This window comes from Raphanus sativus, chromosome 4 (assembly GCF_000801105.2).
Source record: "Raphanus sativus cultivar WK10039 chromosome 4, ASM80110v3, whole genome shotgun sequence".
In the NCBI taxonomy this organism is placed as follows: domain Eukaryota; kingdom Viridiplantae; phylum Streptophyta; class Magnoliopsida; order Brassicales; family Brassicaceae; genus Raphanus; species Raphanus sativus.
The window spans coordinates 37,824,502-37,852,022 of record NC_079514.1 but is presented as its reverse complement, the minus strand read 5'-3'; the positions used below and the strand labels follow the sequence as shown (position 1 = coordinate 37,852,022).

The 27,521-nt window shown below is 36.5% G+C and overlaps 6 protein-coding genes across 10 annotated transcripts; 3 read left to right on the top strand and 3 right to left on the bottom strand.

The window, feature by feature from the left end:
* Positions 1–244: 244 nt before the first annotated feature.
* Positions 245–3,302, top strand: LOC130511447 (uncharacterized). The gene is made up of 2 exons (XM_057008439.1): positions 245–541; positions 2,665–3,302. The coding sequence occupies exons 1-2, from the start codon at positions 293–295 to the stop codon at positions 3,238–3,240; spliced, it is 825 nt and encodes a 274-aa protein (XP_056864419.1). The 5' UTR covers positions 245–292; the 3' UTR covers positions 3,241–3,302.
* A 316-nt stretch (positions 3,303–3,618) lies between these two features.
* LOC108824966 (uncharacterized) lies at positions 3,619–5,046 on the top strand. Its single transcript, XM_057007365.1, has one exon. The coding sequence runs from the start codon at positions 3,677–3,679 to the stop codon at positions 4,472–4,474; it is 798 nt and encodes a 265-aa protein (XP_056863345.1). The 5' UTR covers positions 3,619–3,676; the 3' UTR covers positions 4,475–5,046.
* Positions 5,047–5,335: 289 nt separating this feature from the next.
* LOC108852882 (uncharacterized) lies at positions 5,336–6,704 on the top strand. The gene has a single exon (XM_018626358.2). It carries the CDS (start codon positions 5,409–5,411, stop codon positions 5,955–5,957), a length of 549 nt encoding a protein of 182 aa, XP_018481860.1. The 5' UTR covers positions 5,336–5,408; the 3' UTR covers positions 5,958–6,704.
* Positions 6,705–7,394: 690 nt separating this feature from the next.
* LOC108809294 (F-box protein At5g65850) lies at positions 7,395–10,804 on the bottom strand. 5 transcript variants are annotated; one of them, XM_057010101.1, is made up of 6 exons: positions 10,629–10,804; positions 10,354–10,525; positions 10,094–10,260; positions 9,786–9,867; positions 9,363–9,441; positions 8,639–8,764 (listed from the first exon to the last, which is right to left on the bottom strand). In XM_057010101.1, the coding sequence occupies exons 1-6, from the start codon at positions 10,679–10,681 to the stop codon at positions 8,751–8,753; spliced, it is 567 nt and encodes a 188-aa protein (XP_056866081.1). In that variant the 5' UTR covers positions 10,682–10,804; the 3' UTR covers positions 8,639–8,750. The 5 variants fall into 5 exon arrangements, with proteins under 5 accessions (XP_056866077.1, XP_056866078.1, XP_056866081.1 ...); XM_057010100.1 differs by lacking the exon at positions 8,639–8,764 and adding an exon at positions 8,848–9,100; XM_057010099.1 differs by lacking the exon at positions 8,639–8,764 and having other exon boundaries at positions 9,117–9,441; positions 10,629–10,803.
* A 798-nt stretch (positions 10,805–11,602) lies between these two features.
* Positions 11,603–12,995, bottom strand: LOC108849105 (putative F-box protein At3g23960). The gene has a single exon (XM_018622611.2). The coding sequence runs from the start codon at positions 12,947–12,949 to the stop codon at positions 11,969–11,971; it is 981 nt and encodes a 326-aa protein (XP_018478113.1). The 5' UTR covers positions 12,950–12,995; the 3' UTR covers positions 11,603–11,968.
* A 4,355-nt stretch (positions 12,996–17,350) lies between these two features.
* Positions 17,351–18,617, bottom strand: LOC130510856 (F-box protein At5g65850-like). Its single transcript, XM_057007551.1, has one exon. It carries the CDS (start codon positions 18,515–18,517, stop codon positions 17,351–17,353), a length of 1,167 nt encoding a protein of 388 aa, XP_056863531.1. The 5' UTR covers positions 18,518–18,617.
* Positions 18,618–27,521: the final 8,904 nt, after the last annotated feature.

Below are 27,521 nucleotides of genomic sequence, written 5' to 3'. Positions count from 1 at the left end.
GTTCCAGGTCCGATATATGCTTTGTTTGGCAACCAAGTAAGTGTTAACAGTAGTCAAAGGTCCAAATTGACAACTATCCATTCCCGCGGCGACACGTCATCTTCTGTTGGAGCTTTAGACCATGATTATCGGCGTATCTAAGGCCAAATATCTTAGTAATTAAGGTTAAAAGTTAAATCAAAAATGGCTAATATCGTTGGGACGCCCCTAATTTAAGAAACATGATTTCACGTCCTTAGAAGGCACGTGTTTGGTTCCTGGCCGTTGATGCGAAACTGGTGAGGGAAGAGCGATGAAAGGTCCAGATTCGGGTTCATTCTGTTCTGTCTCTTCTTCTCGTTCTCTCTGTTCTCTCTCTTGGAGGCGAATCGTCTGGGTTCTCATCGCGGCGTTCTCTCTCGTCGGCGTGTCTCGAGCGGTGGTAACGGCGATTCTCTTGGCGTCTCTCCATTCCTCTCCACGGCGATTCGATTGGCGTCTGTCCCTTCCTCGCGTTTTGTCTCTTATCGGCGATTGTAACCTCTCGTGTGTTTCGGAAAAGGTAATTAACTCCCTCTCTATCTTTTTTGTTTTCGGTGTCGAAGTCGATTGCATGTAGTTTCTTGTGGTTCTCGATCTACTCTTGATTGGGATTGCATGTTGGTTTGTTTGTACAGTTGTTTGCGTGTATCAGTGATTCTCGATCTACTCAGTGTATCAGTGATTCTCGATCTAGTTTGTTGTGGTTCTCGATGTACTCAGTGTATCAGTGATTCTCGATCTAGTTTAGTTGTGCTTATTTGTTGTTAAATGTTAGATGTGATGAAACTGATAGGTTCGTTTGAATGCGTTTAGGCTAGAACACTGATAGAAAGTAAAGGTGCTGATCACTTGATAATGAAGTGATCACTTGATAATGAACTGATAATATTAATAGTTCTTCTTCTCCACCTTGATAATGATAATAATAATGAACTTGATAATGAACTGATCACTTGAAAATGAACTGATCACTTGATAATGAACTGATAATAATAAGTAAAGGTTGTTCTTCTTATTTGTCGTTTGTTTTGGTTACCTTTGATAATAATAGTTCTTCTTCTCCACTACAACAAAGATAGGTAGTGATCATGAACTGATTACTTGCATTGAAACCGTGTATAGAACTCTGATCAGTTGTGGTTGTTGTGAAACCGTGTTGAATTTACTTCTGTGTTTATTTTCTGTCTTGATGTAAGTAAATGCAAATGGCTTTAAGTAACTCCTCCGCAACTTGCTTTACTTCTGTGTTTATTGTCTGATTAAATTAAAATGGCAAGTGTCCGATTAGAGTTAGCTTCATATCGGTAGTTAAAGCAGTCTGTCTTTCATTTTAACTCCTCCGCAACTTGCTTTACTTCTAATAAGTTCTGATTAGACATATGTAGATAATGGTTAGTTGTTGTAACTTATTGCTTCTTTACCTTTCACATTTTATAAAACCCATTCTATATTTCATAAACCAACCACATCTCCACTTTCTTAAGTATTATCTCTCTTCCTCGTCTAATGGATCCAACGAATGAATATAGCCAGTATAGTAGTTATGTAGGGCTGCTTCACAGCCAAGGTGAAAATGTTGGTAATCAAAACTTTCATTATGAAAGTTTTCCATCCTCAGAAATCCCTCCTTTCAGTTTCCAAACTTCTGAGGCTGAAGAAGTACCTGAAGACACACCCGCACAGCGTAGGGAGAGGAAGAAATGGACTCCAGCTAATGACGAGGTTCTTATCAGCGCCTGGCTCAACACATCGAAGTATGCTATAGTTGGCAATGATCAGAAGTCAGGCACCTTTTGGAACCGAGTTCAGGAGTACTACGCAGCTAGTCCTCATGTTATAGCGGGGGGTCTGAAGACACAGCACAACCATTGTAAGCAGAGGTGGCACAAGATCAACGACTGGACAAACAAGTTTTGTGGAGCTTTCGCTGCTGCAGAGAGACGAATGACCAGTGGACAGAGTGAGAACGACGTTCTAAAGCTGGCTCATAAAATCTACTACGAGCTTCACAACCAGAAGTTTACAGTTGAGCATGCGTGGTGTATCCTGAGATATGAACAGAAATGGTGCAGCCTGAACCCGCCTAAAACAACTTCCAGTTCGAAAAGAAAAACGGTTGAACCCGTTTCGCAAAACTCAAGCACCAATTTTGGTGACGTTGGGGACGTGGGTCAAGTTCCTTACGTTGAGATGCGACCTGAAGGTGTGAAGGCTGCTAAAGCTAGAAGAGCTGGTAAAGGGAAGACTATTGAGGACTATAAGACAATGTGTGAGCTGAAGATGATAGATTTGGAGAAGAAGGAGAAACTATCCAAGCTCGCCATTCTTGACACTCTCCTTGCTAAGAAGGAACCGCTTAGTGAGGCTGAAGAAGTTGTCAAGCAGAAACTCTTAGCTCTGATTTAGAAGTTGTCAAGCATAATGTCGTTATGTAGTTTCCTTTTAAATCATGTTTTAATGAAGCAAGAAACCTATGTAATATCTCTAGAAGTTCTCAATCAATATATGCAATTTGTTTTCTATATTCTTGATTGTTTTGTTCAATTTGTTTTCTATATTCTTGATTGTTTTGTTCAGTTTGTTTTCTATATTCTTGATTGTTTTGTTCAGTCTGTTTTGTACTAACGTCTTGATTATTCTCAGGTAACAGAAGCAATGGGAGTGTATAGCTACTCACAACCTTCTGAGGTCGAGTTCGGTTTAGGAGACGGATTAACCGACGATGAGTTTGAAGCTGATATACTACTGGACCAAGCTGAGATTGAAGCATCGCGGGTTCGTTATCCTCCACAGCCTGAAGTCGAGTTCGGTTTCCCGAAGGAATGCTACTGTGGTGCCGTACCGGTTTTAGCCACTTCTCGCACAACGAATGATCCGGGGCGCAGGTACTACACCTGTGAGAACGTCGACGACGGAGACTGCCACGTTTATAAATGGTGGGACGTGGCAGTAATGGAGGAGATGAGAGCCATGGATAGTCAGGTTCGCCAGCTCGCTGAGAAGGTAGATAGTCTAGCGTTTGCGAGCGACTACATCCCAACTGTGACCCATGATACCTCTACGTTTGGTAATGAGACTGAACAAAAGCTTCTTAGGCTTGAGAATTTAGTCATTGAGTTAGGTAAGAAGAAAACTAGGGGTATGAATGGGTTTGAGATCGTTGTTGCCCTTATGGTTGTGCTTGTAGTTGTACTAGGAATGGTTGTGATGTTTAAGTAAGGATGATCGTTGTTGTTGTTTTTATGTTTAAGTAATGATGCTTGTAGTTGTACTCGGAATGAACTCGGGATGTTCTATTTTGTTCTATCTTTTGTATGGATTAAACAATGTTTTCCTCTTCTCATATGTTATTGTAATATGTTTCTATTTTCTTCTATATAATTTATGATATTAAAAGATAGAAGAAGACAATCAAGAATCACATGTTTTTCCTATGTCCGACACAAGTACACAAGCCTCACGGGAGTTGAGATTGAAGCCTCACGGGATGAGATTGAAGCCTCACGGGATGAGATTGAAGCCTCACGGGAGATCATATATTTGAAGGCTATAAATATTACACCTTCTCTTCAAAATCATTCACAACACTCTTCTCTTCAAAATCATTCACAACACTCTTCTCTTCAAAATCATATCTTTTTTCTTTTCTACTTCAATGGCATCTTCTTCCCATTATCATTACCACCATGCTAATGATGATGATGATGAGATTGATATTGATACCCCATTACAAGATTTTTTCGAAACCCATGCCACAATTCTAGAACCAAAAGAGAGAAGAAAACGTACTTTTATAGAAAGACACCGGGAACAAGGCGACAAGAAGCTTTGGAATGATTATTTTAGCGAGAATCCAACATACGGTTCTAGATTATTTCGGCGACGGTTTCGAATGAACAAACCATTGTTCATGCGTATTGTGCATCATCTTTCAACCGAAGTACCATATTTTCAAGCAACACATGATGCAGCCGGGCGATCCGGTTTATCTCCCCTCCAAAAATGTACAGCAGCAATTCGTCAATTGGCTTACGGTGGTGCGGCTGATACAGTTGACGAATATGTCCGACTTGGCGAGACAACTGCTAGAAAATGTTTGCACCAGTTTTGTGCGGGAATAATCCACTTGTTTGGCGATCAATATCTAAGACGTTCCACACCGGAGGATCTTCGAAGACTACTCCATGCTGGAGAAGAACGTGGCTTCCCAGGGATGATTGGAAGCATCGACTGTATGCATTGGGAGTGGAAGAATTGCCCCTCCTCTTGGAAAGGTATGTATTCACGAGGAACCAATAAACCAACCATTGTGTTGGAGGCCGTTGCTTCATATGACCTCTGGATATGGCACGCGTTTTTTGGAGCCCCAGGTACTTTGAACGACATTAATATTCTAGATAGATCACCTGTTTTTGATGACATTATTGACGGAATAGCTCCGCAAGTCAATTAATTTCTCTGTCAACGGAAGGGAGTATCATCTAGCTTACTATCTAACGGATGGTATTTATCCGAAATGGGCAACTTTTATTCAATCTATCCGACTACCACAGGGTCCGAAAAATTCATTATTTGCTAAAACCCAAGAATCAGTGCGAAAAGATGTTGAGCGTGCCTTTGGAGTCCTCCAAGCTAGATTCGCCGTTGTTAAAAATCCATCTAATTTATGGGATAAAACAAAAATAGGAAATATTATGAAAGCATGTATCATACTCCATAATATGATTGTCGAAGATGAACGAGGATCATACACTCTCCGAAACATTTCAGAATTTAATGAAGGAGAAGGGGAAGGAGAAGGTGTGGTGCGTTCATATTCCGTCGGTTCAGGTTCAAATCTCGTCAATGCGGTTGATCTCGGCAATGCAATTGATCCTCAGCAACAAATTCTGGATAACCAAGTTCATCAACGCTTAAAAGATGATTTGATCGAATTTATATGGAATAAATTTGGAGATCTTTGAAATAACATGTAATTTTTTTTTAAAGTTTGTAATTTTCAATTATAATGCTAAGTTTCTTATTTATGTATTTATTTTTTTAAACTTCTATTTTCTATATATCACTACATTTACAAATCAAAATTATTTTCCTAAGATACTTAATTAAGTCCTACCAATAATCTGGTTTTTTAACTAAGTCCTTACCAAAATCTCTTAAGCACAACAAATTAATAAAAAATGTTAAGGACCAAATTTTAAGGACATCCAATGTGGATGCTCTTAGTCAATACTACTGTTTAGAATAATTATACAATTTTACCACTAGCTTTATTTTATTAAAAGCAAGAAGCAAAACTCCAGTTTTGTTGATAAGTGCGGTGTATATAAAGATATCGCATTGACATTACGATGTGATATCTCAAACACTCACTATTCTAAATAAGGATGGACTTAAACGAGACTCAACCAACGGTGGTTGTTTCATTGCCGTCAGGAAGAATATCTATCCGGCCGATGACTCTTTCGGACGTCGACGACTACATGGTATGGGCTACAGATGCTGAAGTCGCACGCTTCTGCTCAAGGGAGCCATGCACGAGCCGAGAAGAAGCCATCAAATACATAACCGATTCGGTCTTGACACACCCTTGGCTCCGAGCCATCTGTTTAGAGAACGACCGTCCCATCGGCTACATCTTGATCATGCCGGTCGATAAGATCAGGAAAGAGATCGGTTATGTGCTAGCGAGAAAGTATTGGGGAAAAGGGTTCGCCACGGAGGCGGTAAGGCTAGTGACGGCGGAGATATTCAAGGAAATGCCGGAGATTGAGAGGCTTGAGGCACTAGTGGACGTGGACAATGTGGGATCTCAAAGGGTTCTTGAAAAGGTTGGGTTTACTAGAGAAGGTGTGATGAGGAAGTTTATAGTTATGAAAGGAAGTGTAAGAGATATGGTCATGTTTAGTTTCTTGCTTTCTGATCCTATCAAGTAATCTATCTTATTAAAACAGAAACATTCTGATGGACCTAACATTTATTTTGTAAGTTTTTAAATTAAATACACTTTTATACTTTATAGTTAAACATGCATTAAATCACTAATATTTCTTTCTTTATACTACTATCCATGTTTCCAAACAATATACTTATTTCTTTATACTACTATCAATGTTTCCAAACAATATATTTTTATACTACTATCAATGTTTCCAAACAATACAATAAGTAATCTTAGTTATTTTATATCTATCATTTTCTCTTTAAAATTTTGTAGAAACGTCATAATTTCATAAATTGCCAAATAATGAACTTTAAAATTTGGATTATAAGATTACAAATTATGAAACTATTACAATTTAAATCCAATTAGATTACATATCGGTCATCCATCAGTTCAATCGGTTAGTCTCGGGTTTTAGTGATTTTTTAATATGAATATTTTGAAAACATAAATTGAATTGTCAGATCTCCGGACTAACCGGTATTGTCACAATCGGATTGAATTTAAAAACACTGATTTGAAGCAAAAATATTTTAAATACACACTCTTTAAAATTACCAAAATATTTGTTAAGTTATTAGTGAAATTTTTCATCGTAAGATATTCCGCGCTTTAAAAGCGCGGGTCAAAATCTAGTTAATCATTAAAAAAGATTAACGAAGACTATGTATAAGTTGGACTTTGTGTACGATTCATATGTAGAGTATGATATCAACTCTCTTTCTGTGTTTTCTTTATTTTCTGTTTCCTCTGTATTTGTGAGCTTAATTATTGCTGCTGGTTCATTAGTGTCTTTGTCAAAAAGTTCTTCTAATCCAAGTACTTGGTATTTTCAGTATTTGTATATACAGAGACCTTACATTATCAACTATAGAAAGTTAGAAACCATCAAACAACTTAATTTTTTACCATGTCAGAAACTTGCAGATTTAGACGATCAACCCATTACAGAACAAATAGCAACATCACGCTTCACATTTGACTTGTGATATTTGATGTCCCTTATGTTTCTTTCCGAGGTGCTGCAATTTTTGAAAGATGGCATCGTCATATACATACTCTTGGCTAATCCTAAACTTATGGCACTCATTATCATCCGTCTCCAGCATCAGCACTGCTACTACTACCATTTTGTGGACTGACTCAGACCTAATACTATCAAAGACCGTCTTGAAATTTTTTCACCTTCATGCCTACATGTATATATCTACAAGGCGGATTTCGTTTGTACCAATAACTCCAGCAAAGCTAACAAGGCTTCTACAACTAACATTCTACCACAAAGGAGGCAACCACTTAAAAGATTCACAGTGGTGACTTATGTGATTTTAGCAAATATTATTACAAGTAAATTCGTTATGCTTTCCATCATAGTGATTTAATTAAACATATACTTGGAAGAGAAAGATAACAAGAATAAAAATCTCAGTTAGGATCAAGCTTTTTGATTAATAATTAAATCATCATCATCTTAAAGAGTTTATGACAAAGATTTTTCGCTTACAGAAGCTTCAAACTAAGACGCTAGAAAAAAAACAACACACAAAATGAAAACGACGCCTACTCACTTAAAATGCTTAAAGAAGCTTCACATTCTCAACAAAGTTAAGATAGGTGTTGAATATCTTACCCTGAAACGCTTCCATCCCTAATATTCCAACTTTTGTTATTGTCTTTCTCTCCACATTGAAGTAAATAACATAGGAAGGCACTCTTTGGTAGAGCGGGGAGAAGACAATTTCATTTGTACCAACCATTCCAGTAATGCACATGGTCTCTGCAACTACATCCTCCCAAGAAGGTGGTAATACGTATACATGCTTGGACCACTCATGTTTTGCAGCGTCAAGCAGAACCCACAGCTCAAAACTTGTACTTGCTGGAGTAACATCATGAGAATCTCCCGACATAAGCAAACCTAGTTTGCCATTGTAGTTTACCATATTTGTTGAATCAGGCAGTGCTCTATTGAAAGTTTCCATGCAATTAATAAGGGTGAACTTCTCAGTCCTGAAATCAAAACAAACTACCATAGATTCCAAAGACCAACTGTTGGCTGCGGCTAAGTAGTACAAAACACCGCTGATACATATCCACTTAGAACCACAGGAAGGCAAATGTGGGATGCAACATTCTACCATCCTCCATGACAATCTTTTAGCTCCTAATGTCAGAACTTGGTGCTCCACGGAGGTCAATCCATTACTTGCAGGCCAACATGCCATTGACAATACCTTGAAATTTTTCTCAATCAGATCATACCCATAATAGGTGTACAATACATAGTTTGTCTTCCTCTTAAACGTCAATTTTGGTAACGTGAAGGACTGTCCCGTGCTGGGGTTACATATTACCATCTTAGCCTTGCAATTCAAGATCAGGTTCTGTCCATAACACGAGAAGCCACTGGTACACAAAAATAAGCTAAAGGGACTTGGGAAGCACGCAAGATGATTGGAGGCTACAACATACGAGTTCTCTTCCGGATTTTCAGGCTGAGGCGACGAGAAGAAGTGAATCTCGCTATAGCCTTCGAAGACGAACAGAAGCTGAGGGTGAGCACTCGATTTGGTCAAGAAGGAGTCTGTGAAGTCTTGACGGCGAAGCACGGAGGACCAGAGATTGCATACGCAACGACATCTCGCTATAGCCTTCGACGGCAACCTCGAGAGTATCTCGTAAACGAGTTCATCAGGAACCGGGAGCGAGTTTTGATGAAGTCTGGTCATCGATCGCGTAAAGCGCCGATAGATGGTTCGACCCGAGACGTTCTGCCGCCGCGGTTTCATGGCGGAGACACTTGAGTTACAAAAAGATTTAGGTTATTATTATGTGTTTAGTAAGTTTAATGTTTTTTTATAACTAAACGGCAACAAGTCCGACAACATGTGGTTTTTTTCCTTCCACAAAACGGTGATGGTGAGTAGCGTTTAACAAATTCATATGTAAAAATATGATGTAATTGAATGACATAAAGCCATAATTTAAGAAGCCCTGATTCTTTTACCATCTCAGGTTAAAAAGTGCTAAACATTTGTATAGGAGCTTGACGTTCTCTTTATCTCTATATGGTGTAGAAAGGTGTGAATTATGTGATGCTTAAACGCAATCATTCCAACTCTTCTGGTAGTTTCTCTAGTAAAAACGTATAAGTGATAATACATCAACAAGAAGAAAACATAAGGGACTAAGTTAAAGGTCCCATTCTCCCATGAATCATATGATCATTATAATGAGAAGTGAGAAACTTTAAAAGCCTTAGAGCATCATTATTGGTAGGACTTAATTTTAGTCCTTAAGATATTTTATTATTACTTTGTCCTTAAGAGATTTTGCTAAGGGCAATCCTAAAAATATAGATTATTGGTAGGACTTTTTTGTTTCTTAGTAAACTCACCAAATGGTTTCCTGTTAATCTTCTTGAGGCTCACTTCTTCAGCTTCATCCAACACTAGGTTCATGTACTTGTCAAAACCCTGTAACAAGGAGAGAAATTGAAACAAGGAATCAATGAGAATGTCGTGATCTCAAATTTCTCAGAACTAACATAGATATGTGGGAAAAAAGGTACATCGATACAAAATTGAAACAAGGAACATCCAAGGTCAAGTATGTTTAAGATTAAAACCAATGAGGATGACAACATCATTTATCTCAAGTTTCTATGAACTAGCACAAAGTCAAATAAGTTTTAAACGAATGAGAATGATACAATCACAGAAACGTGTTCAGACTAATCGACTATCTAAGGCTTTGAGGTAACTGTTACATGATAAGAGTATCTAAGTCTTAGAAAACAAAAACAGAGAACTACACTAGCCTTCTGAGTCTCGGTTAGCTTTCTTCCAAACCGAGGAGGGGCCGGACGCTTATTTAGCTTCTTCACATCAAGATCTGCACCTCTGTGTTTGATCAAAAATCACAAATCGCATCTTAAAACCAATCAAGAACCGCACAAAGCATATCAGAGAACACCTCAGGTACTACTTAACGAAGCATATGGAAAAGATAGACACAAAACCCTTGTGCTATATAGTATTTGATAATTTTCCAATCATTAGAACAAAGAGGCAACATTTCTAGCAAGATCACCACCTAAATCAAATCAGTAGAAAGACAAACACGCACCTGCTGACAACAAAGTAGACAGAATCAGGTTTGGCCTGAATAGCGGTTTTAGTGAACCCCAACTTATCAGCAGGCCAAAGCTCATCTCCAAAGAAGCTGCTTGTGTACAGAACTTGATCACCAGATTTAAGACCAGCTTTTGCTGCGTTCCCACCTCCTTCCACACCCTGAGAAAAATGAAATCAAAGAAATACTCTCAATTCTATCAAACAACATAATGCAACTTCATTGCAGAGGTAAGTAATTAAAAAAAAACTCACAGTGATGACAACTCCACCACCTTGCTTCTGCCCTAGAGTTAGACCCAAAGGCTTGTCCACTTCAACCTCTATGGTTTTCGAAGCTGCTGTCCTCGCTTTGACTTCGAACCTTCTCGAACTGTTTAATAACTCTTTGATCTTTCGGTTTGATACAGCGAATCTTCCAACGAAACTCCATGAAACCCAGTTCTCTAAAGGATTAATACTTTCAGATAAATCTTAAGTCCAAAAAAAAAAATCACATTCAGGAAGTATAAGGGAAACAGAGATGAAACCTGGGGAAAGAGAAGAGAAGACGAGGAGTGGACTTTGGGAGATGGCTCGCCATCACTGCCTGCCGACGATTGAATTATCTTTCTCTCAACGCAACGCTTCCTGGAAAGGAAGATGCCACGTGGCTGGTAAGGACGCACATATTTTGTATCTTAATTAAGGAACGTCCTAAGTGTTTTCCTCTTTTTTCATTTAAATTTCGATCTGTTAATGCTAAGATATTTGGCTAAGATACGCCGATAATCTTGCTCTTAGACCATCTTTGCTACAAAACTCTCAGGTTCTAAAAAGTCCAATCTAGAATACTTACATAAGCTACATGTCCACCACTCGAACGCTTCCATCTAGGAAGTGTGCGACAACATGATATCACGTATTATGGCATTTATGTGATTTCAGCAAAATTGTTACAAGTAAATTCATTATGCTTTCGCCATCTTAGTGACAGTTAATCACTATTCGCTGATCTTCTTTTATTTTGTACATTTTCTCTATGATCTCTTAAGAAGTTATGACTTATGATAGGCACTATGTAACTAACACTACTCGAGATACACAATCAAAATGGCACATAATTAGATATCTAAAACTCGTGATTTATCAGTCACCTACAAGGGCTTGGACAAACACCATTTTCTGGCGAGGTTTATCTTAAGCAATTTCATGGATCGAAAAACTCCTCTCTATCACAGTATGGAAAGAACATACAGTATTTAAACTTCTATGTTTGTTTGGACTATCTTATGTAAACAAAGAAACCGGTTTGAATTCATGCCACTAATAGAGCAATTTCATTTGAACATATGAAATTATTAGATAACAATAATAAACATCTCGGTCTGGATCTAGCTTTCTTTAATAATTGAATCACCATCAATTCAACATCTGTAGCTTTTTGTTCAACTTCTTCTGCTTTATTTTGTACCTTTCTCGATTATCTCATACGAAGTTTTGACTTGTGATAAACACTATGTGACTCAGGTTCTACTCGGTACAATCCAAAAAATGGCACAAAATTAGATCATTTACAAGGGATTGGCAAACATCATTTTCTGGCGAGGTCAAGTGACCTTAAGCTACATTTCAACTCATTTGATGGATCTAGAAACTCTTATTCTATCTATCACAGCACTGAAAGATCACATTCTTAAAACATCCCCTTGGATTAGTATATTTACTAGTTACAGAGGTTGTAACAAAAAAGATTTTCTACAGTCCCCCTTGTCTAATATTCTACAAGAGATGGGTTGTTCAAACTAAGACCCTAGAGAAAAAGAAACAAACAAAATGAAAACTACACTTGGAATGCTTAAAGAAGCTTCACATTCTCAACATAGTTGAGTTAGGTGTAGAATCTTTTACCCTGAAAAGCATCCATTCCTTGGATTCCAACTTTTCTGATCTTCTTGCTCTCCACATTGTAGTAGATCACATAGGAAGGCACGAATTGGAAGCGCGGGGACAAGACGATTTCATCTGTACCAACCATTCCAGCAATGCACATGGTCTCCGTAACCACATCCTTCCACGTAGGTGGTAACACGTATACATGCTTGGACCATTCAAAACCTTGTAAAACCCACAGATCAAAGCTTTTACTCGCTTGAGTAACATTACTGGAATCTTCCGACATAACCAAACCTAGTCTGCCATCGTAATTCACCAGAGCCGTTGATGCATGCCTCGCTCGACTCGAATTTTCAAAGAAATTCACAAAGCAGCTGAACTTCTCAGACCTCAAATCAAAACAAACTAACATGGAATTGAAGGGCGAGCTGTTGACTAGAGCTACGTAGTATACAACACCCCCGATGCAAATCCACTTACGAGAAGAACAATGCGGTACGCAACACTGGACCAACCTCCACGACGACGACGACAAATTATTATCATCGGTTCCTAACGTCAGAACTTGATGCACAAAGATCTGTTCACCACCCGTGCTCTTCATCGACAACACCTTGTGTTTATTCGAAACGGGGTCGAAACGCGAGTTGTCTCCGGGGTTTTCAGGCTGAGGCGACGAGAAGAAGATGTACTTACCGACGCTGTGATCTTCGCATGCGAAAAGAAGCTGAGGGCGAGCGCGAGATTTGGTCAAGAAGGAGTCCGTGAAGTCTCGGCTGCGGAGCATGGAGGACCAGAGCTTGGACACGCAGCGGCATCTCGCTATGGACTTTAAAGGCAACCTCGAGAATATTTCGAGGACGAGTTCATCGGGAATCGGTAAAGAGGTTCGGTGAACTCTTGTCATCGATCGGGTAACAGGCCGGGAAACGGTTGGATCAGACTTCGAGACGTTCTTCTGCCGTTGTGGTTTCATGGCGGAGACAGATCCGGAACGGTTCGTAATTAGTTTTTTCTTGGAACAAGAGTTTGTTTTGTTTGGGAAAAGACAGTGAAGACTTTTGTCTTTATGTTGTGCATTTTAAAGCCCAAGTTAAGCCCATATATTGGTCTGTGTCGATAAAGCCCATATAGTTCACGTTCAAACAAACTCTTGTCTCACTAAAAAACTTCTAAAATGGTCATTACATCCAATTTAAATCTTCAAACTTTAAATTTCTATAATAACCCTGTAACAAAAACTATGAAAGTGACTCATGTGTTTTGTTTATTATCATGGTAGACCTAATTCTGTTGACGTGATATATTTAACTTTATTAGTTTTACTTAAACATATATTATTAAAATTAATTAATTTGTTACCAAAACATATTTTTATTTTAATTTATAGATAAATTAGTTTAAAATCCTCTAATCGGTTGATTTAGTAGAGTAATCGTAAATTAATTTATAGATAAATTAGTTTATAGATAAACATATTTTTTGCTGAAAAAAAACGAAAACTCTAAAATTCTAGACTGATATATTCTTCATATATGAATTGTTTATTATGATAAATTTTATTTGTTTACACTGCAGTAAAGAAGAGACAATGAAAGAAAAATTAATTTATTAAAAAGATAACATTTTAAGAAAGTATATGTTTAAGTAAAATAAACAGAATTAATCATCACATCAAAAGTGTTTATAATTATGTCCACCATAATAATAAAGAATCACCTAAGTCACTCTCATTGTTTTTGTTTAAGACTGTTATTTTGAAGTTTTATCATGGAATTTTAAAATTTGAAAGTTTAAAGTGGAAATCATTGCCACTTTGTAAGTTTTTAATGGGATTTTCTCCATAAAAATGTAACGGTTCCGAGTGATAAACTTGCTCTTAATTATGAGGAGCTCCTAACTCCTTGAGAGGAAGTGGAAGCTTCAAACTGACCATTTCGAGGTTTTCCACCACCATTTTTGAAAGTGTAGACAGTAATGAATGACTTGGGAACAACTTCATATTCGGCTTGGCTTTGTGAAGCTACAATTAAAGAACATTAAGCAGAATGAAAAGCTCTTATGCGTGGCATTCTGGCTTCTTCGGATGAATTTTTGCATTGGGGTTTGTTGTGTCCTTACAGCCACCGGCAAGTTCCATAATGCTAACCAAAAGAATATAAAGTATAAACCATACTATTTGTTGAAAGAGAGTAAGAAATATATAATGCAAAGGAAAAAAATATCCTAGTCCATATATAGAGCCCATATATACCATTTCAAATAACTATGGATGGCTTCTTCAACCCTAGCATCTTTCTACTAACTCTGCTGGATAGTAAGCATCTGCCGCAGCCAGGGTCGGATCTGAAATTGTGAGTTCCTAAGAACTTTAAAATTTTTGGAGGCCAAAATCAATGTTTAGGAACTTATTTCTATGTAAAGAACTTTCAAAATTTTTAGGAGCCAGTCCAATATTTCATTCGGCTGTGCCCAGATTCAGTTTTTTTTTTTTTTTTTTTTTTTTTTTTTTTTTTTTTTACTTTAAATTTCCATTTATTCATTTATTCAAAATGTACATCAGAGACAGACATACAAGAACTACTAAAGCTATTACAAACCTTAAAAATGAGAAAACCAAGAAGAGAGCAAAGAAATTGGAGGAGGCCGACCGGAAGACCGACGAGAGAGTATATCAAGCTTGGCTCTAATCTGGCGGGAGATGTCAGCAACCAGAGCAGAAGCCGGCCGAGGTGTCTGAGAATGGATCCTTGCATTCCTCTCTTTCCAGATGAAGTACAGAGCAGCCTGGAATGCAAGCTTGATGATTAAGGCCACATTAGAGTTTCCTGTCGGCCTCTTTACCCAACGAAGAGCTTCCGCAAAGGAGGGAGGAGGAGAAACATTGCACCTTGAGTAAAAGAAGGACCAGACCTGAGCACTGAAGGTACAATCAAAGAAGAGGTGTTGTCGATTTTCTTGAGCTTGACCACAGAGAACACACAAGGTAGGAACCCTCAAGCCCCAAGATACTAACCTATCTCTTGTTGGTAATCTATCATGAGCAGAGACCCAAGTCAGAAACGCATTTTTGGGAATGTACCCCTTAAACCAAACTGCCGCATGCCTCGAGTACTAGATCATTTTTGGGAAGCCCAGATTTTTGGGAAGCCCAGATTCAGTTTTGGCCGCAGCCTCGAGTACTAGATCAAAGAATCTTGCAGAAGACTCAGCTTGCTCATCATTAAAAGTCCTTTAAGCACCTAAGACTCAACCTCTCACATATTGTCCATGTAACATTTATATTGAGTCTCAACTTCTCTTGAAACTAATTTGCTGATAGATCATGATTAATCCTAGATTCATCAACAAATAAGCTCGGCAATGCATAAATTTGTCTGCAGTAAACTTTACTCGAGTACTGGATCCAAGGAATTTATTTCCCAAAGAAATTGTAACAACTGTCTCCATCTTTGTGCCTTCATCATCACTGCTACAACTATAATTCTGCTCTTCAAACTCAATCCTCTCATCTTGATCGTTATCTGACCCAGACCTAATTCTATCATTGACTGTCTTGAAGTTTTCACCTTCCTCTTCACCAGAAAAGTTCATATTGTTACTACCTACATGCATATGGATTAGCTTCGGAAAACATAAAGAGTCAAGGCATCTGATCCGTAGAGAAGATAAGGGACAAGTTTAAGATCCCATGATCCTTACGGTGAGAAGTTCAAAAAATCCTATATAGTAAAACCTGTATAAATTAATAATGTCGGGATTTGAAATTTTATTAATTTATAAAGATATTAATTTACAAAATTTTCCTTATTTAGATTTCTTGTTTTAAAACATATTTATTTAAGATATACTAGATTTTGACCGCGCTTTAAAAGCGCGGATATACTTTTGTTTTAAAAAAATTGATCGAACTTTTGATTTCTATTAGAAAATAAATAATTTTAAAGTGTTTATTTGTGTTTCAAAAAGTTGTTCTATTATGATACTTGATTTTCAAACAGTGTTTTCATATCCGATCCAGAATTATGGTTGAACCGATATATACAATGACTTGTGTATAATCAGATTCGATTTAATAAAAAATTGTAATTAAAAATCTTATAATACCTGATAAAAATCCAAAAACCTGCTATTAACTTATGATCCGCTGAAAAAAATAATATTTTTGAAATTATTATTAAATAACTCATAATTTATAATATGGTATATAAAATTGAATTTTTTATTCTTTAGACTTTAATTAAATTTGTATCGTCACTTGAAAAAAATGAAACAATGGTAATAGAAAATATTTTTAGTGATATAAAAATACTATTTTCTTTTTTTTCTTATTACTAATAAGCTATGATAAATTTGTATTATTATTTATTTTTAGAATCTGAAAAGTTGGATGTATAAAATGGATTAAGGATCCCACCGGATTTTTTTTATCAAGAGTTGTTTAAATATTTCTTAGATACAATTGATTAAAACAAAGGAAACGTGACTTAAATTGAATTATATTAAATACTTCTTAAATATAGTAATTTGTTAGCAAAATAGGTAGTTATGATCGGTTGTAATTAATGGTGGGGATTTTTTTTTAAAGAAATTGCAGTGGCATTCCTTGGTAAATAACTTAAAATCTATGGGTAGAATCTTAATATGGATTCTATTTTAATAGTATAGATTTATTCTAAGATAATAAAATATTTGATTGTAGTGTATATATTATATATATATTAACTGTTATTTTTTGAAATTTGTTATTTATGTTAATTTTATTATTTTGTGTATATAATATATATTGCATAGAAAATATAAAGATAATTTCATTGTGAATACAAAACAACAATATAATAATAGGTTTTTACTTATATAAAATATACATACATATAAATTGTTAATTTATAATTTTAACAGAGCCATATATTTATATAGATTTTTTTAAAGAAATATTATCTTATTATTTTATCGATTGGTGTTAAATTTTGAACTGGTCCAAATTGGAGCCGGCGGAATTTATTAATTTATAGAAATTATTAATTTATCGAGTATTAATTTATAGAGGTTTTACTCTATTATTATTTACATAGGTGAAAAGAAACTATTCCAGCTTCCTTCTCTTCTTGGATATTTGAGTAGATAATGTAGGAAGTTTTCTACAAGACGAATTTCGTTTGTACTATTAGCTCCAGAAAAAAAAATCATGGATCTAATAACTCTTCTGCCTCTCACAGCAACGAAAGTATCACATTTTAAACTTCTCTGTTTTGGATTATCTTAAAGAGTTTATAACAAGAAGAATTTCTGCTTACAGAAGCTTCAAACTAAGACAATAGAAAAAAGAAAAAAGCAACAGACAAAACGAAAACTACACTTGCCTCTCTTAAAATGCTTAAAGAAACTTCACATTCTCAACATAGTTGAGAACGGTGTAAGATCTCTTACCCTGAAACGCTTCCATTCCTCGGACTCCAACTTTTCTGATTGTCTTTCTCTTCACGTTGAAGTAGATGAGATAGAAAGTCACTTGTTGGTAGATCGGGGACAAGACGATTTCATTTGTACCAATCATTCCAGCAATGCGCATTCTCTCCACAACTACATCCTTCCACAGAGGGGGTAATACATATACATGTTTGGACAACACATTTTTTCCAGCATCTTGTAGAACCCACAGCTCAAGTCTTTTACTTGATCCATTTATAACATCATTAGAATCTCCCGACATAAGCAAACCTAGTTTCCCATTGTAGTTTATTAGAGTTGTTGAACCAGGCATGTTTCTACTGGTAGTTTCCATAAAATTCACAAAGCTTAACTTCTCAGAACTCAAATCAAAACAAGCTACCATGCAAGGCACAGAAGACCAGTTATCTGGAGCTTCGTAGTAAATAACACCATTGATGCATATCCACTTATGAGAACAATAATGTGGTATGCAACATTCGAGCATCCTCCATGACAATTTATTGGTTCCTAATGTCAGAACTTGGTGCTTCACAGAGATCCACTCACGGCTTTCACACGAGCGTTCCATTGACAATACCTTGAACTCTTTCGCAATGGGTTCATATCCAAGATAGCATGCTACGCTAAACTTATTCCTAGACTTCAATCTTGGTAAGATCAAGGACTGTCCCGTGCTGGGGTTACATATCACATTCTCAAAATCGCAATTCATGATCAGGTTAAATCCGTAACACGAGAAGCCACTGCTGGGAGCAGGGAATCTATATGAACTTGGGAAACGTTCAAGATGATTGGCGGCTACAACATACGAGTTCTCTTCTGGATTCTGAGGATGAGGTGACGAGAAGAAGATAAACTTATCGTCATCTTCGCATGCGAATAGAAGCTGAGGACGAGCAAAAGATCTGATCAAGAACGACTCTGTGAAATCTTGATTGCGAAGGATGGACGCCCAGAGCTTGGATATGCATCGAAATCTCATTATCGCCTTTGATGGCAACCTTAAGAATATCTCGAAAATGAGGTCATCAGGAATCGACAATGAGCTTCGAGTAACACGCGGAGAAATGGTTAGAACAGAGACGTTCATAGTGGAGACAGATTCCGAAGAGTTGGTGTTGTTTTTTCGTGAACCAAAGAGTTGTTTCGTTTTGGAATAAAATCTCTGTATTTAAAGAAAAAATCAAGAATTACACATTCTGCGTGATACAAATGCCATGACCCCTTTATAAGTTTATATACATGACATCTTCTCAATAGACGGTGAAGATCGAATGGATCTAATGACTGAAAACTATTCCTTACTCCTGACACTTTTAAAGCTTATCTCTTATTTACTTCCTAAGGTATTATACATTTTTTCAAAACATTAGATTACTATAGATATTTTTCATAAGACTTAAGATTAAAAAAATTGACTTCCATAAATAAAATTGGGCTGGAAATTGGTTGTGACAACATGCACCTAAAAGCTTTGATATCTATAAAAGCATTTGCATTAGATAGTCTCTCACATAGTACTTTTCAATTAGTATATTAATATTATAATACAATTTTCATAAGTAACTAAATTCTAATTCGAGAAAAATATTAAACCAATTATGATGTGTCAAGTGGCAAATAAAGCTCTCAGAGTTGTGCAAATGTTCCTCTCAGATTTGTGCAAATGTTTCCTCCAAAATCGTTTCTCCTCTTTTCTAAATTCTCTCTCTCTCATATTTTTTAATTGTTTAATAATTTGGTACTAGTCTCTAATAATTTGTTACTGGTGCGGTCCACAGTAATTTTTTATACCGGAGTCAAAAAAAAAAATTTCAATAACATAATTTATAAACCATATAAAAACTATAAATTATAACTTTATTTTTAGTGTTTTGTAGTAATTTATGTGTAATTGTATTTTTTTATGGGGTCAAAATTTATATTTTAATGGGGTCAATAATATTTTTCTTAGGAAAAAACAAATAAATTTTAAAAAATAGTGGGGTCAGCTGACCCCACTTCTCTAACACTACCTCCGCCCCTGGGTGCGGATGCTCTAACCATTTAATGTGTTTAGCTAAAATGTACTAAGAGACATGTCAGATGATAGATGATCAGAGTCATGTGTATTTACTGAAATTTGGCTTATGATAATGTAAACTCTTTTCCATCTCGTAAGTAGGCAATAGGAATATTAATTACTGAAATGTAGTGGTCTCGTCTATTCATCTTATTAAAAGAACATATTAACATAGAGAAATAACATTTAACGAAATATGTATTTGCTAGTGTTAGATTGTAAATATTAACTTATGTTATAATCATAATCATATAACGCATCAGTTGTATTTTTTGTTAGTTGAAATGTTAGCCTGTATACATTATGCCGAGGTTTCTATATATAACGGTAAAAGAAAGAGAAAAATGTGGAATTGTGAAGTTTAGAATATATTGGTCTCATTTAGTCAAATTAAGGTGCATGAGTTCGAGATATTGTCAACTTTTAAGATGTGGTGTCATTATGTTAGATGAACAACAATGATATATTCTTATTCTTTGTTAATTGATATGTTAGATTGTAATAATTATATTGTAGTCTTAATTCCTAAAAACATATGTAAAATTTAGAACCTGAGAATGTAGTGGTCTCATCTAACCACCATATATGAACAACTAGACATTTTATATCGTTGATCCTTTGAAGTGAACAAACCTTATTCGACTAACAAAATGCTTGATATAAATGAACATATGTTAACATATAGGAGTAACATCTAAACAACTTACTTTTGTACCTTTTCACTATGATATCTTAGAAGTTTTTACTTATGATAAGACACTATGTAACTCAGACTCTACTCGATAAAATCCAAAATGGCACAAAACTAGATCTACAACTTGTGATTTATCAATCATCTACAAAGGGCTTGGATAAACATAATTTTTTGGTGAGGTTAAGTTGTCTTAAGCAATCCATGGATCTAAAATCTATCTTAAAGAGTTTGTAACAAGATGTAAAAGTATTCTCCTCTCACAGCATTTAAAGACCACATTTAAACTTCTCTGTTAGGGATTATCTTAAAGAGTTTATAATAAGAAGATTTCTGCTTACAGAAGCTTCAAACTGGGGGGGGGGGGGGGGGGGGGGTTATTGGTAGATAGATTCTAGAAGAATTATGAAATTTTGAAATCCATCATTATTGATTTATGGATTTAGAAAATCTTTGTAAACTCCACTGTTATTGGTTTGAAGATTTTTAAAGTCTTTCCAAAATCCATTGTTATTCAAAAATTTACATTTTAATGATTTTGTAATTCCATCAAACTCTATTGTTATTGGTATATAAATTTTTTACTTTTTTACTCATGAGACTCAACTTTTAAAATATAATGGATACCCATAAGATTTTCAATCCATATACATAAAAAAACACTTTTGATTCTGTAGCATTACACAAACAAGTAATAATAATATGAACATTTACCCATTCATTTCAACTCTGTAACAAGTAGAACGTGACCCATACAAAAAAAAGAGATGATGTTCTTACACCATAACAAGAAGCAATGCTTGAATTTCATCATCTTCAAAGAACAGCGTAAGTGGAAACATGTCATTTATGGCCGACGATCCTTCTTTCTACCAACTCATTCTTCGAGGTGCAGCTTTATCGTTGACATAGACAGCGGAATTATTTTTTCACCAGCAGGAGAAGAAAATGACATTTAAAACGTCATCTGAATAGCTTAGGCATGCTTTAATACATTCATAGAACTACCCAACACTCATTTATCTTTTCCGAAACATTCATCATCTCCTTTTGTCTTTTCCAGAGTGGATATTGGATCATTGCTACTAGTGTTCGTTACATTATAAAATTTTGGGAATGTTCTATAAAACTTTTATAAATTACCTTAGAAGGATATTTTTTTTGGAAATATAAAATGTAAGCAAATCTTTGAATATCAATAAGAATCAATGAAAATCACATAAAAATTTGTTAAGTTTTACTTAACTTTTTAAAATCCATCAACTTTTAAAATCACTGAATTCCATACAAATTCTTGTTTGAATAGGGAGAATTGCCAAGTGTGACTCAAAACTTGGAGTCAAACCCAAAAGAATACCCCAACCCACTTGGGTCAAGGCAAAAGTAACCTAAAAGGCTATTGAAATTACAACTAATCTCCTTGTGAACAAACAAAAAAACGGATTTTTTTTACGTTTCTACCCTCGCAAGTCGTCTGTTTAGACGACTTTGAAATAAGTCGTCCAGACGACTAACTTAAAGTCGTCTGGACAGTTATTCTTAAACATAATTTAAAATTTTGTAAAAATATATTTGATAAGTGTAAAATTGGAATTATGTAATTAACATATGTCTAAGAGATATAAATTAATATATAAACAAATTTCAATTGTTTTCAGCCCAGATGAGTGAAGTAGTGAGTCATGATATTCTTTAGTTTATGTTTCATCACAATATGTGTAGTATTGTATGTGTTCTTAGGGTTGATTTTGGAAAGCATTAAAACTGTTTTTGAAATTTTTAAATTATCTAAGCGTGTTCTTTATGTGTATAGTAAACACTATTGAAGTATAATTTGATTTTATAACGTGGTTAGTAAGTTAATTTAGTCATTTTAGTTTTAGGGGTTCATTTTAAGGTCTGGGACGACTTAATATTTAGTCTTCTGTGCACAGACGACTAAATATTAGGCCGTCTGATGTACATATCAGCCAGAATAAGTCGTCTAAACCGGACCACCTTAAAGTTTACCAATGTACTTTTCAAGCTAACCGGATTATTTACCCAATATATAAGGTGATTTTTTTTTTGTTTCATTTCGCGCGAATTCAGAAACCCTAAAGCTACCGCTTCACCCGTCCTAAAAGCATATGCTTCAGTGATGAATTTCAGGGGTTCACAAATATTTTTTTGTTTGATTTAAAAAAATAATAAAAAAAAAAACAATGTAGGCGCCAATCGTAGGGGCGCCACGTGTCGTGGGATCCGCAAATTCTCATGAAGTGGGTCACTGGAAAGAGCTCGTGCGTGCAGTCTCAACAAACAAATTCTTATTTTAAATATTTTTTTGTCGTCGAATATAAGTATAATATTAATCAATTGAGTTAGATGAAAATGCTTCATATAAAGAAAAAATTTAAATATTGTTCTAGCACACACAAAAAACATGAAAAGATTTAAAAAAAAAATAAACTTCCTCAAAAGCAGTAGCAAAAACGTTAGTTAGTAAAATAAAACAGATTTGTTCAACACAAAAAAAACAAAAAAAATCTCAGAAATGTAATTATTTAGTCTCTTACAAATTGATCTATTATCAATCATATTGATTGTTTTGCTATGCTAATATCAAAACTATAGTGTGGTTTAAAAAAATAAAACATTTAAATGTGGCCTAAAGCTACCGCTTCACCCGCCTTAGGCATCTGCTTCAGTGAATTTCATTGAGGGGAGTGTTCACAAAATATTTTTTTCTGCTTGAAAAAAAAAAAAATAAAAAAAATAATAGACGAACCAATCGTAGGCCGCCACGTGTCGTGGGATCCGCAAAATAGTCATGAAGTGGGTTCACTGGAAAGAGCTCGTGCGGTGCAGTTTCAACAAAATCATCTAAAAACAACATTTCTTTCACTTTCTCTCCATATTCATCCAAAAAACTCAAGCTTTTGATTCAAAATATGGGCGATGGTTTGACAGAGCCATATTTCTTTCGTTTTGACTTACGGTTGCTTTCGTTGAGGTTCTGGCTGGTTGGAGAAGACCCTGTGTGCAAACGAAGTCATCTCACCTAGTTTGAGGTACGAATTTGAATTTTTTCAAAATTTGTTCGCGTAGAAGACTTACAAGTAAGTCATCTGTATGTAGAAGACTTACTGATGAGTCTTCTGGTCAAACGGACGACTTAAACTAAGTCGTCCAGCTTTGTTTGTTGAAAAAAAAACACTCTAGACGACTTATATACGAGAAACAGGCTAGTTTTTGCATTTGACCGAATCGTGTCAGATCTTTGACTATTTCTGGACGACTTATAATTCAGTCGTCTCTGGGAAAGTTAAAATTTTCAATATTTTATTAAACTAGACGACTTACGTGTAAGTCGTCTTAGGTTAGTTTTGTAATTGAAAAATAAAACTTCATAATTTAACTTTTACCAGACGACATAATATAAGTCGTCCCGTCAGAAGACTTAATTTAAAGTCGTCCGGGGAAAGCAAAGTCGTCCAGAATTTTTCCCAATTTTCTGGTCAAACCTTGCTTATCCGGACGACCTTAAATTAAGTCGTCTAGCTGACGACTTTTAGTTGAGTCGTCTGGAGAAGTTAAATTTCAAGTTTTATTTTTCAATTAAAACTAACCTAGGACGACTTACATGTAAGTCGTCTAGTTTGAATAAATATATTGAAATTTTTACTTTCCAGAGACGACTGAATTATAAGTCGTCCAGAAATAGTCAAATATCTGACACGATTCGGTCAAATGCAAACTAGCCCGTTTCTTGTAGACAATTTATATAAGTCATCTGATTTTTTTTTTAACAAACAAAGCCGGACGACTTATTGAATAAGTCGTCCCTTTTAATTTTCAATTGCAAAAGTGACCTCTTTAGACGACTTACCTTTAAGTCTTCTGGACGACTTAATTCTAAGTCGTCTGCGATAATGTTTATTGAACTTCTTCATTTTCTCTATGTTTACTGTGTTTTATTTTGAATATTTGCAGATGATTTTTAAGTTACATGCAGTGTATGGAGAATGGTTGTTGAGAGATTTCCGATATTCCCATTGGCTTTTGGGATCGTGGATGCTGAAGATGAACCTTCTTGGGAATGGTTTTCACAAATTGGCTAGTTGTATTATCTCATGACAAGCCTCTGGTGATAGTCTCCGACTGGCACGCAGCCATTAAAAGTGTGTGTGAGAAGGTGTTTCCTTGGGCAACCCGAGGAATATGTTATTATCACCTTCAAGATACATTGTCAAAAAATTTAAAGGGACATCTCATGTACTTGGTGAAAGGGGCTGCTTATGCGCACACGGTTTACGATTTTGACCGGTACATGGCTGAGATACGGAGTGCAAACCCGGAACTTGCAACGTATTTGGAGAAGGCCGACGCCAGGCTATGGTCAAGGGTTTTTGTAAGGGGAACATGTTCAACATAAAAACAAGCAACATCGCTGAATCTATTAATTCCACACTGAAGCGAGCAAGAGGATTTCCGATTTCGTTCCTGCTGGAGTTCATAAGGCAGAAGTTAGGAAAATGGTATTGGAAAAGGAGACAAGATGCTTTGAGTCTCCCAACTGAACATAGCCGGGGTGTTGAATACTTGCTTGCTGTTCGATCAGAGATAGCGGATACGATGACGGTCGACCAATTGATGGATGGCGTTTCTTGTCAAAGGTGGTAAAATGGACTGTTGGTTGATTTGGAACATGTAAAAGTGTGATTGGTGTCTATGGAGTGGAGAAAATACCTTGTTCTCATGCTATAGCTGCTGGAACACATGCTGATTTGCATATCTCCACACTTGTATGTCCACTTTACTCAAGATCATCTGTATGCAGGATACTCAGAGAATATATATCCTATCGTGTCACAACATATTGAGGAACGAGAATGCTTTCCTCCAAACGTAAAGCGTGGTCCGGGAGACAGAAGAATCAAGATGCAATCTTGGTTGGAGCTATAGGATGAGAGGACACAACCCAGGAAGAAACACAGGGCACGGAGATGCTCAAAACTGCAAGGAAACTGGCCATACGAAACCACAATGGACACAACCAGTTGACTAGTTGTCCAGACGACCTAAATTTAAGTCGTCCAGTCTTGATTACCCGTCCAGACGACTAATTGTTAAGTCGTCCAGTGTTTCGTCTACCAGATAACCTTCAAGTAAGTCGTTCAGAAGACCTTCTACTAAGTCGTCCAGTGTATTTTATTTTTAGACGACCTTCTACTAAGTCGTCCAGTGTATTTTATTTTTAGACTACCTTCTACTATCTCTTCAAGTGTATTTTTTAGACGACATTTTACTAAGTCGTCCAGTGTATTTTATTTTTAGACTACCTTCTACTATCCTTCAAGTGTATTTTTTTAGACGACCTTTTACTAAGTCGGTCCAGTGTATTTTATTTTTAGACTACCTTCTACTATTTTTTTAGACTACCTTATTTGTAAGTCGTCCAACCTACCAGACGACTTATTGTAAGTCGGTCCAGCTGGAAATCCTTCAGACGACTTATTTGTAAGTCGTCCAGCTGGGAAAACCTTCCAGATGACTTATTTGTAAGTCGTCCAGCTGGGAAAACCTTCAGACGACTTATTTGTTAGTCGTCCAAACCTACCAGACGACTTATATATTTACAAATCTATACAAAGACAAGTTCAAATAAATCATACACAAGTTAGAAAAATCTATACAACGACAAGTTCAAATACAAATACACAAATCATACACAAGTTAGAAAATTTATACAAAAGACAGTTCAAAGCCATACACAAATCTAATCATTACATGCCACGAACATATCACCATCCTCATTATCTTTCAAATGCTGATCAACAAGCTCCGTCCATATAACCACCGCCATATTATCCCCTCAGATTCTTCGCATTGGACCTAGCAAAGTCTTTAGGGCTAAAGGGGACCCCAAGAGCATGACATTCAATGTACTTTAGAGCGTACACGCCACAATCACCATTGTTGGCCGTGGGTCCATCTTTCAGCCGTCTCTCATATGTGTATCGCTCCACCCGTATTTGACCCTTCCTTCGTCGGTTCTGCGCACTCAACAAGCAGATAAGGACCATCTCGAGAAAAGGCTCCATTATTCATCTCACGCTTCTGTATGCTAGATGTAGGTATGCTGTCCTAGACGACTATGTGCCTTTAGGGATCGATATCCAAATAGCAACCCAATGTTTGTTGTCCAAAGTTCACTGGCGCATAGATATCATCAATGTCCTCCCCCCACTTCTTGTTTGATTGGCAAAATGAAGCATTGATCCGTCATAAAAACTCGACGCCCCACCAGATATTCTTCCTAAACCTTTGTGATCAGGTTCCGATGCTTTGAAGAACAGATACTGGTCTCTCCAAGATGGGAAAAGTTGTATCCGGAAGCACATCTCGCTCGCTCCGGAAAGCTTGTGGGTTCTCCTGATACCTCTGCATCAGCACATAATCCAAGCATCATATGCTGCATATAAATAAACAAGTTAGAACCTTCAGACGACTTTTATTTAAGTCGTCCAAACCTACTAGACGACTTATTTGTAACGTGTCCAGCTGGAAAACCTTCCAGACGACTTATTTGTAAGTCGTCCAGCTGGAAACCTTCCAGACGACTTATTGGTAAGTCGTCCAGCTGGAAACCTTCCAGACGACTTATTGGTAAGTCGTCAGCTGGAAAACCTTCCAGACGACTTATATATTTACAATCTATACAAAGACAAGTTACCAGACGACTTAAAGATAAGCAGAAGACTTACTACGTCTTCCAGCCATCCTTTGGGTGTCCGGAGGATGTGATACCACCAAGTTGGTGATGTACTGTGGTTTGTCCTCTTTGCTTAGTGAAATAATGACTGCAAACAAAAAAGCAATCAATTTGGTAGGACTAAATCAAGCCATTATGGGGTAAAGCAATCACTTACGGATCAGTTTTCAACCAATCAGCGAGCTCCTTCAACTTAGGCTGTTTAGTGTGGGAAATGGATTATACTTTGCCACTCTAAGGAGTTTCTTTCTCTCTGCCGTAAAGGAGATATCTGCGTGGGAGCAGGTTTCTTCGTGTCGTTCACTCCTTGCACGCACAGAAGCAGTGGGAGCTGTTTTGTCCAATACAACCAGGCTCGGTTCTGAAACTGGAACGCTGGGATCGGTGGAAGCGAAGCTCGGTTGTTGATCGTTGGAAAGCGAAGCTCGGTTGGTCAGTGGAAGTGAGAGGAACAATCTCTTTGGAGGTGACACCATCTGCTTTATCCTCCGACAAGATCTTATACACCGAGATCGCCTCATCTGATGTATCCTCCGGCAAAAATCTCTGCAATAAAAGTTGCACACAAGTTAACCTGGACGACT

Excerpts from the sequence above, each read along its gene's own strand:
- LOC108849105 (XM_018622611.2), bottom strand. The coding sequence starts at position 12,949 with ATGAAACCACAACGGCAGAAGAACGTCTCGAAGTCTGATCCAACCGTT.
- LOC130511447 (XM_057008439.1), top strand. The coding sequence starts at position 293 with ATGAAAGGTCCAGATTCGGGTTCATTCTGTTCTGTCTCTTCTTCTCGT. Across the intron at positions 542-2,664 it reads TCTCGTGTGTTTCGGAAAAG|GTAACAGAAGCAATGGGAGT; the intron begins GTAATTAACTCC and ends GATTATTCTCAG.
- LOC108809294 (XM_057010097.1), bottom strand. The coding sequence starts at position 8,754 with ATGAAACCGCGGCGGCAGAACGTCTCGGGTCGAACCATCTATCGGCGC.
- LOC108852882 (XM_018626358.2), top strand. The coding sequence starts at position 5,409 with ATGGACTTAAACGAGACTCAACCAACGGTGGTTGTTTCATTGCCGTCA.
- LOC130510856 (XM_057007551.1), bottom strand. The coding sequence starts at position 18,517 with ATGAACGTCTCTGTTCTAACCATTTCTCCGCGTGTTACTCGAAGCTCA.
- LOC108824966 (XM_057007365.1), top strand. The coding sequence starts at position 3,677 with ATGGCATCTTCTTCCCATTATCATTACCACCATGCTAATGATGATGAT.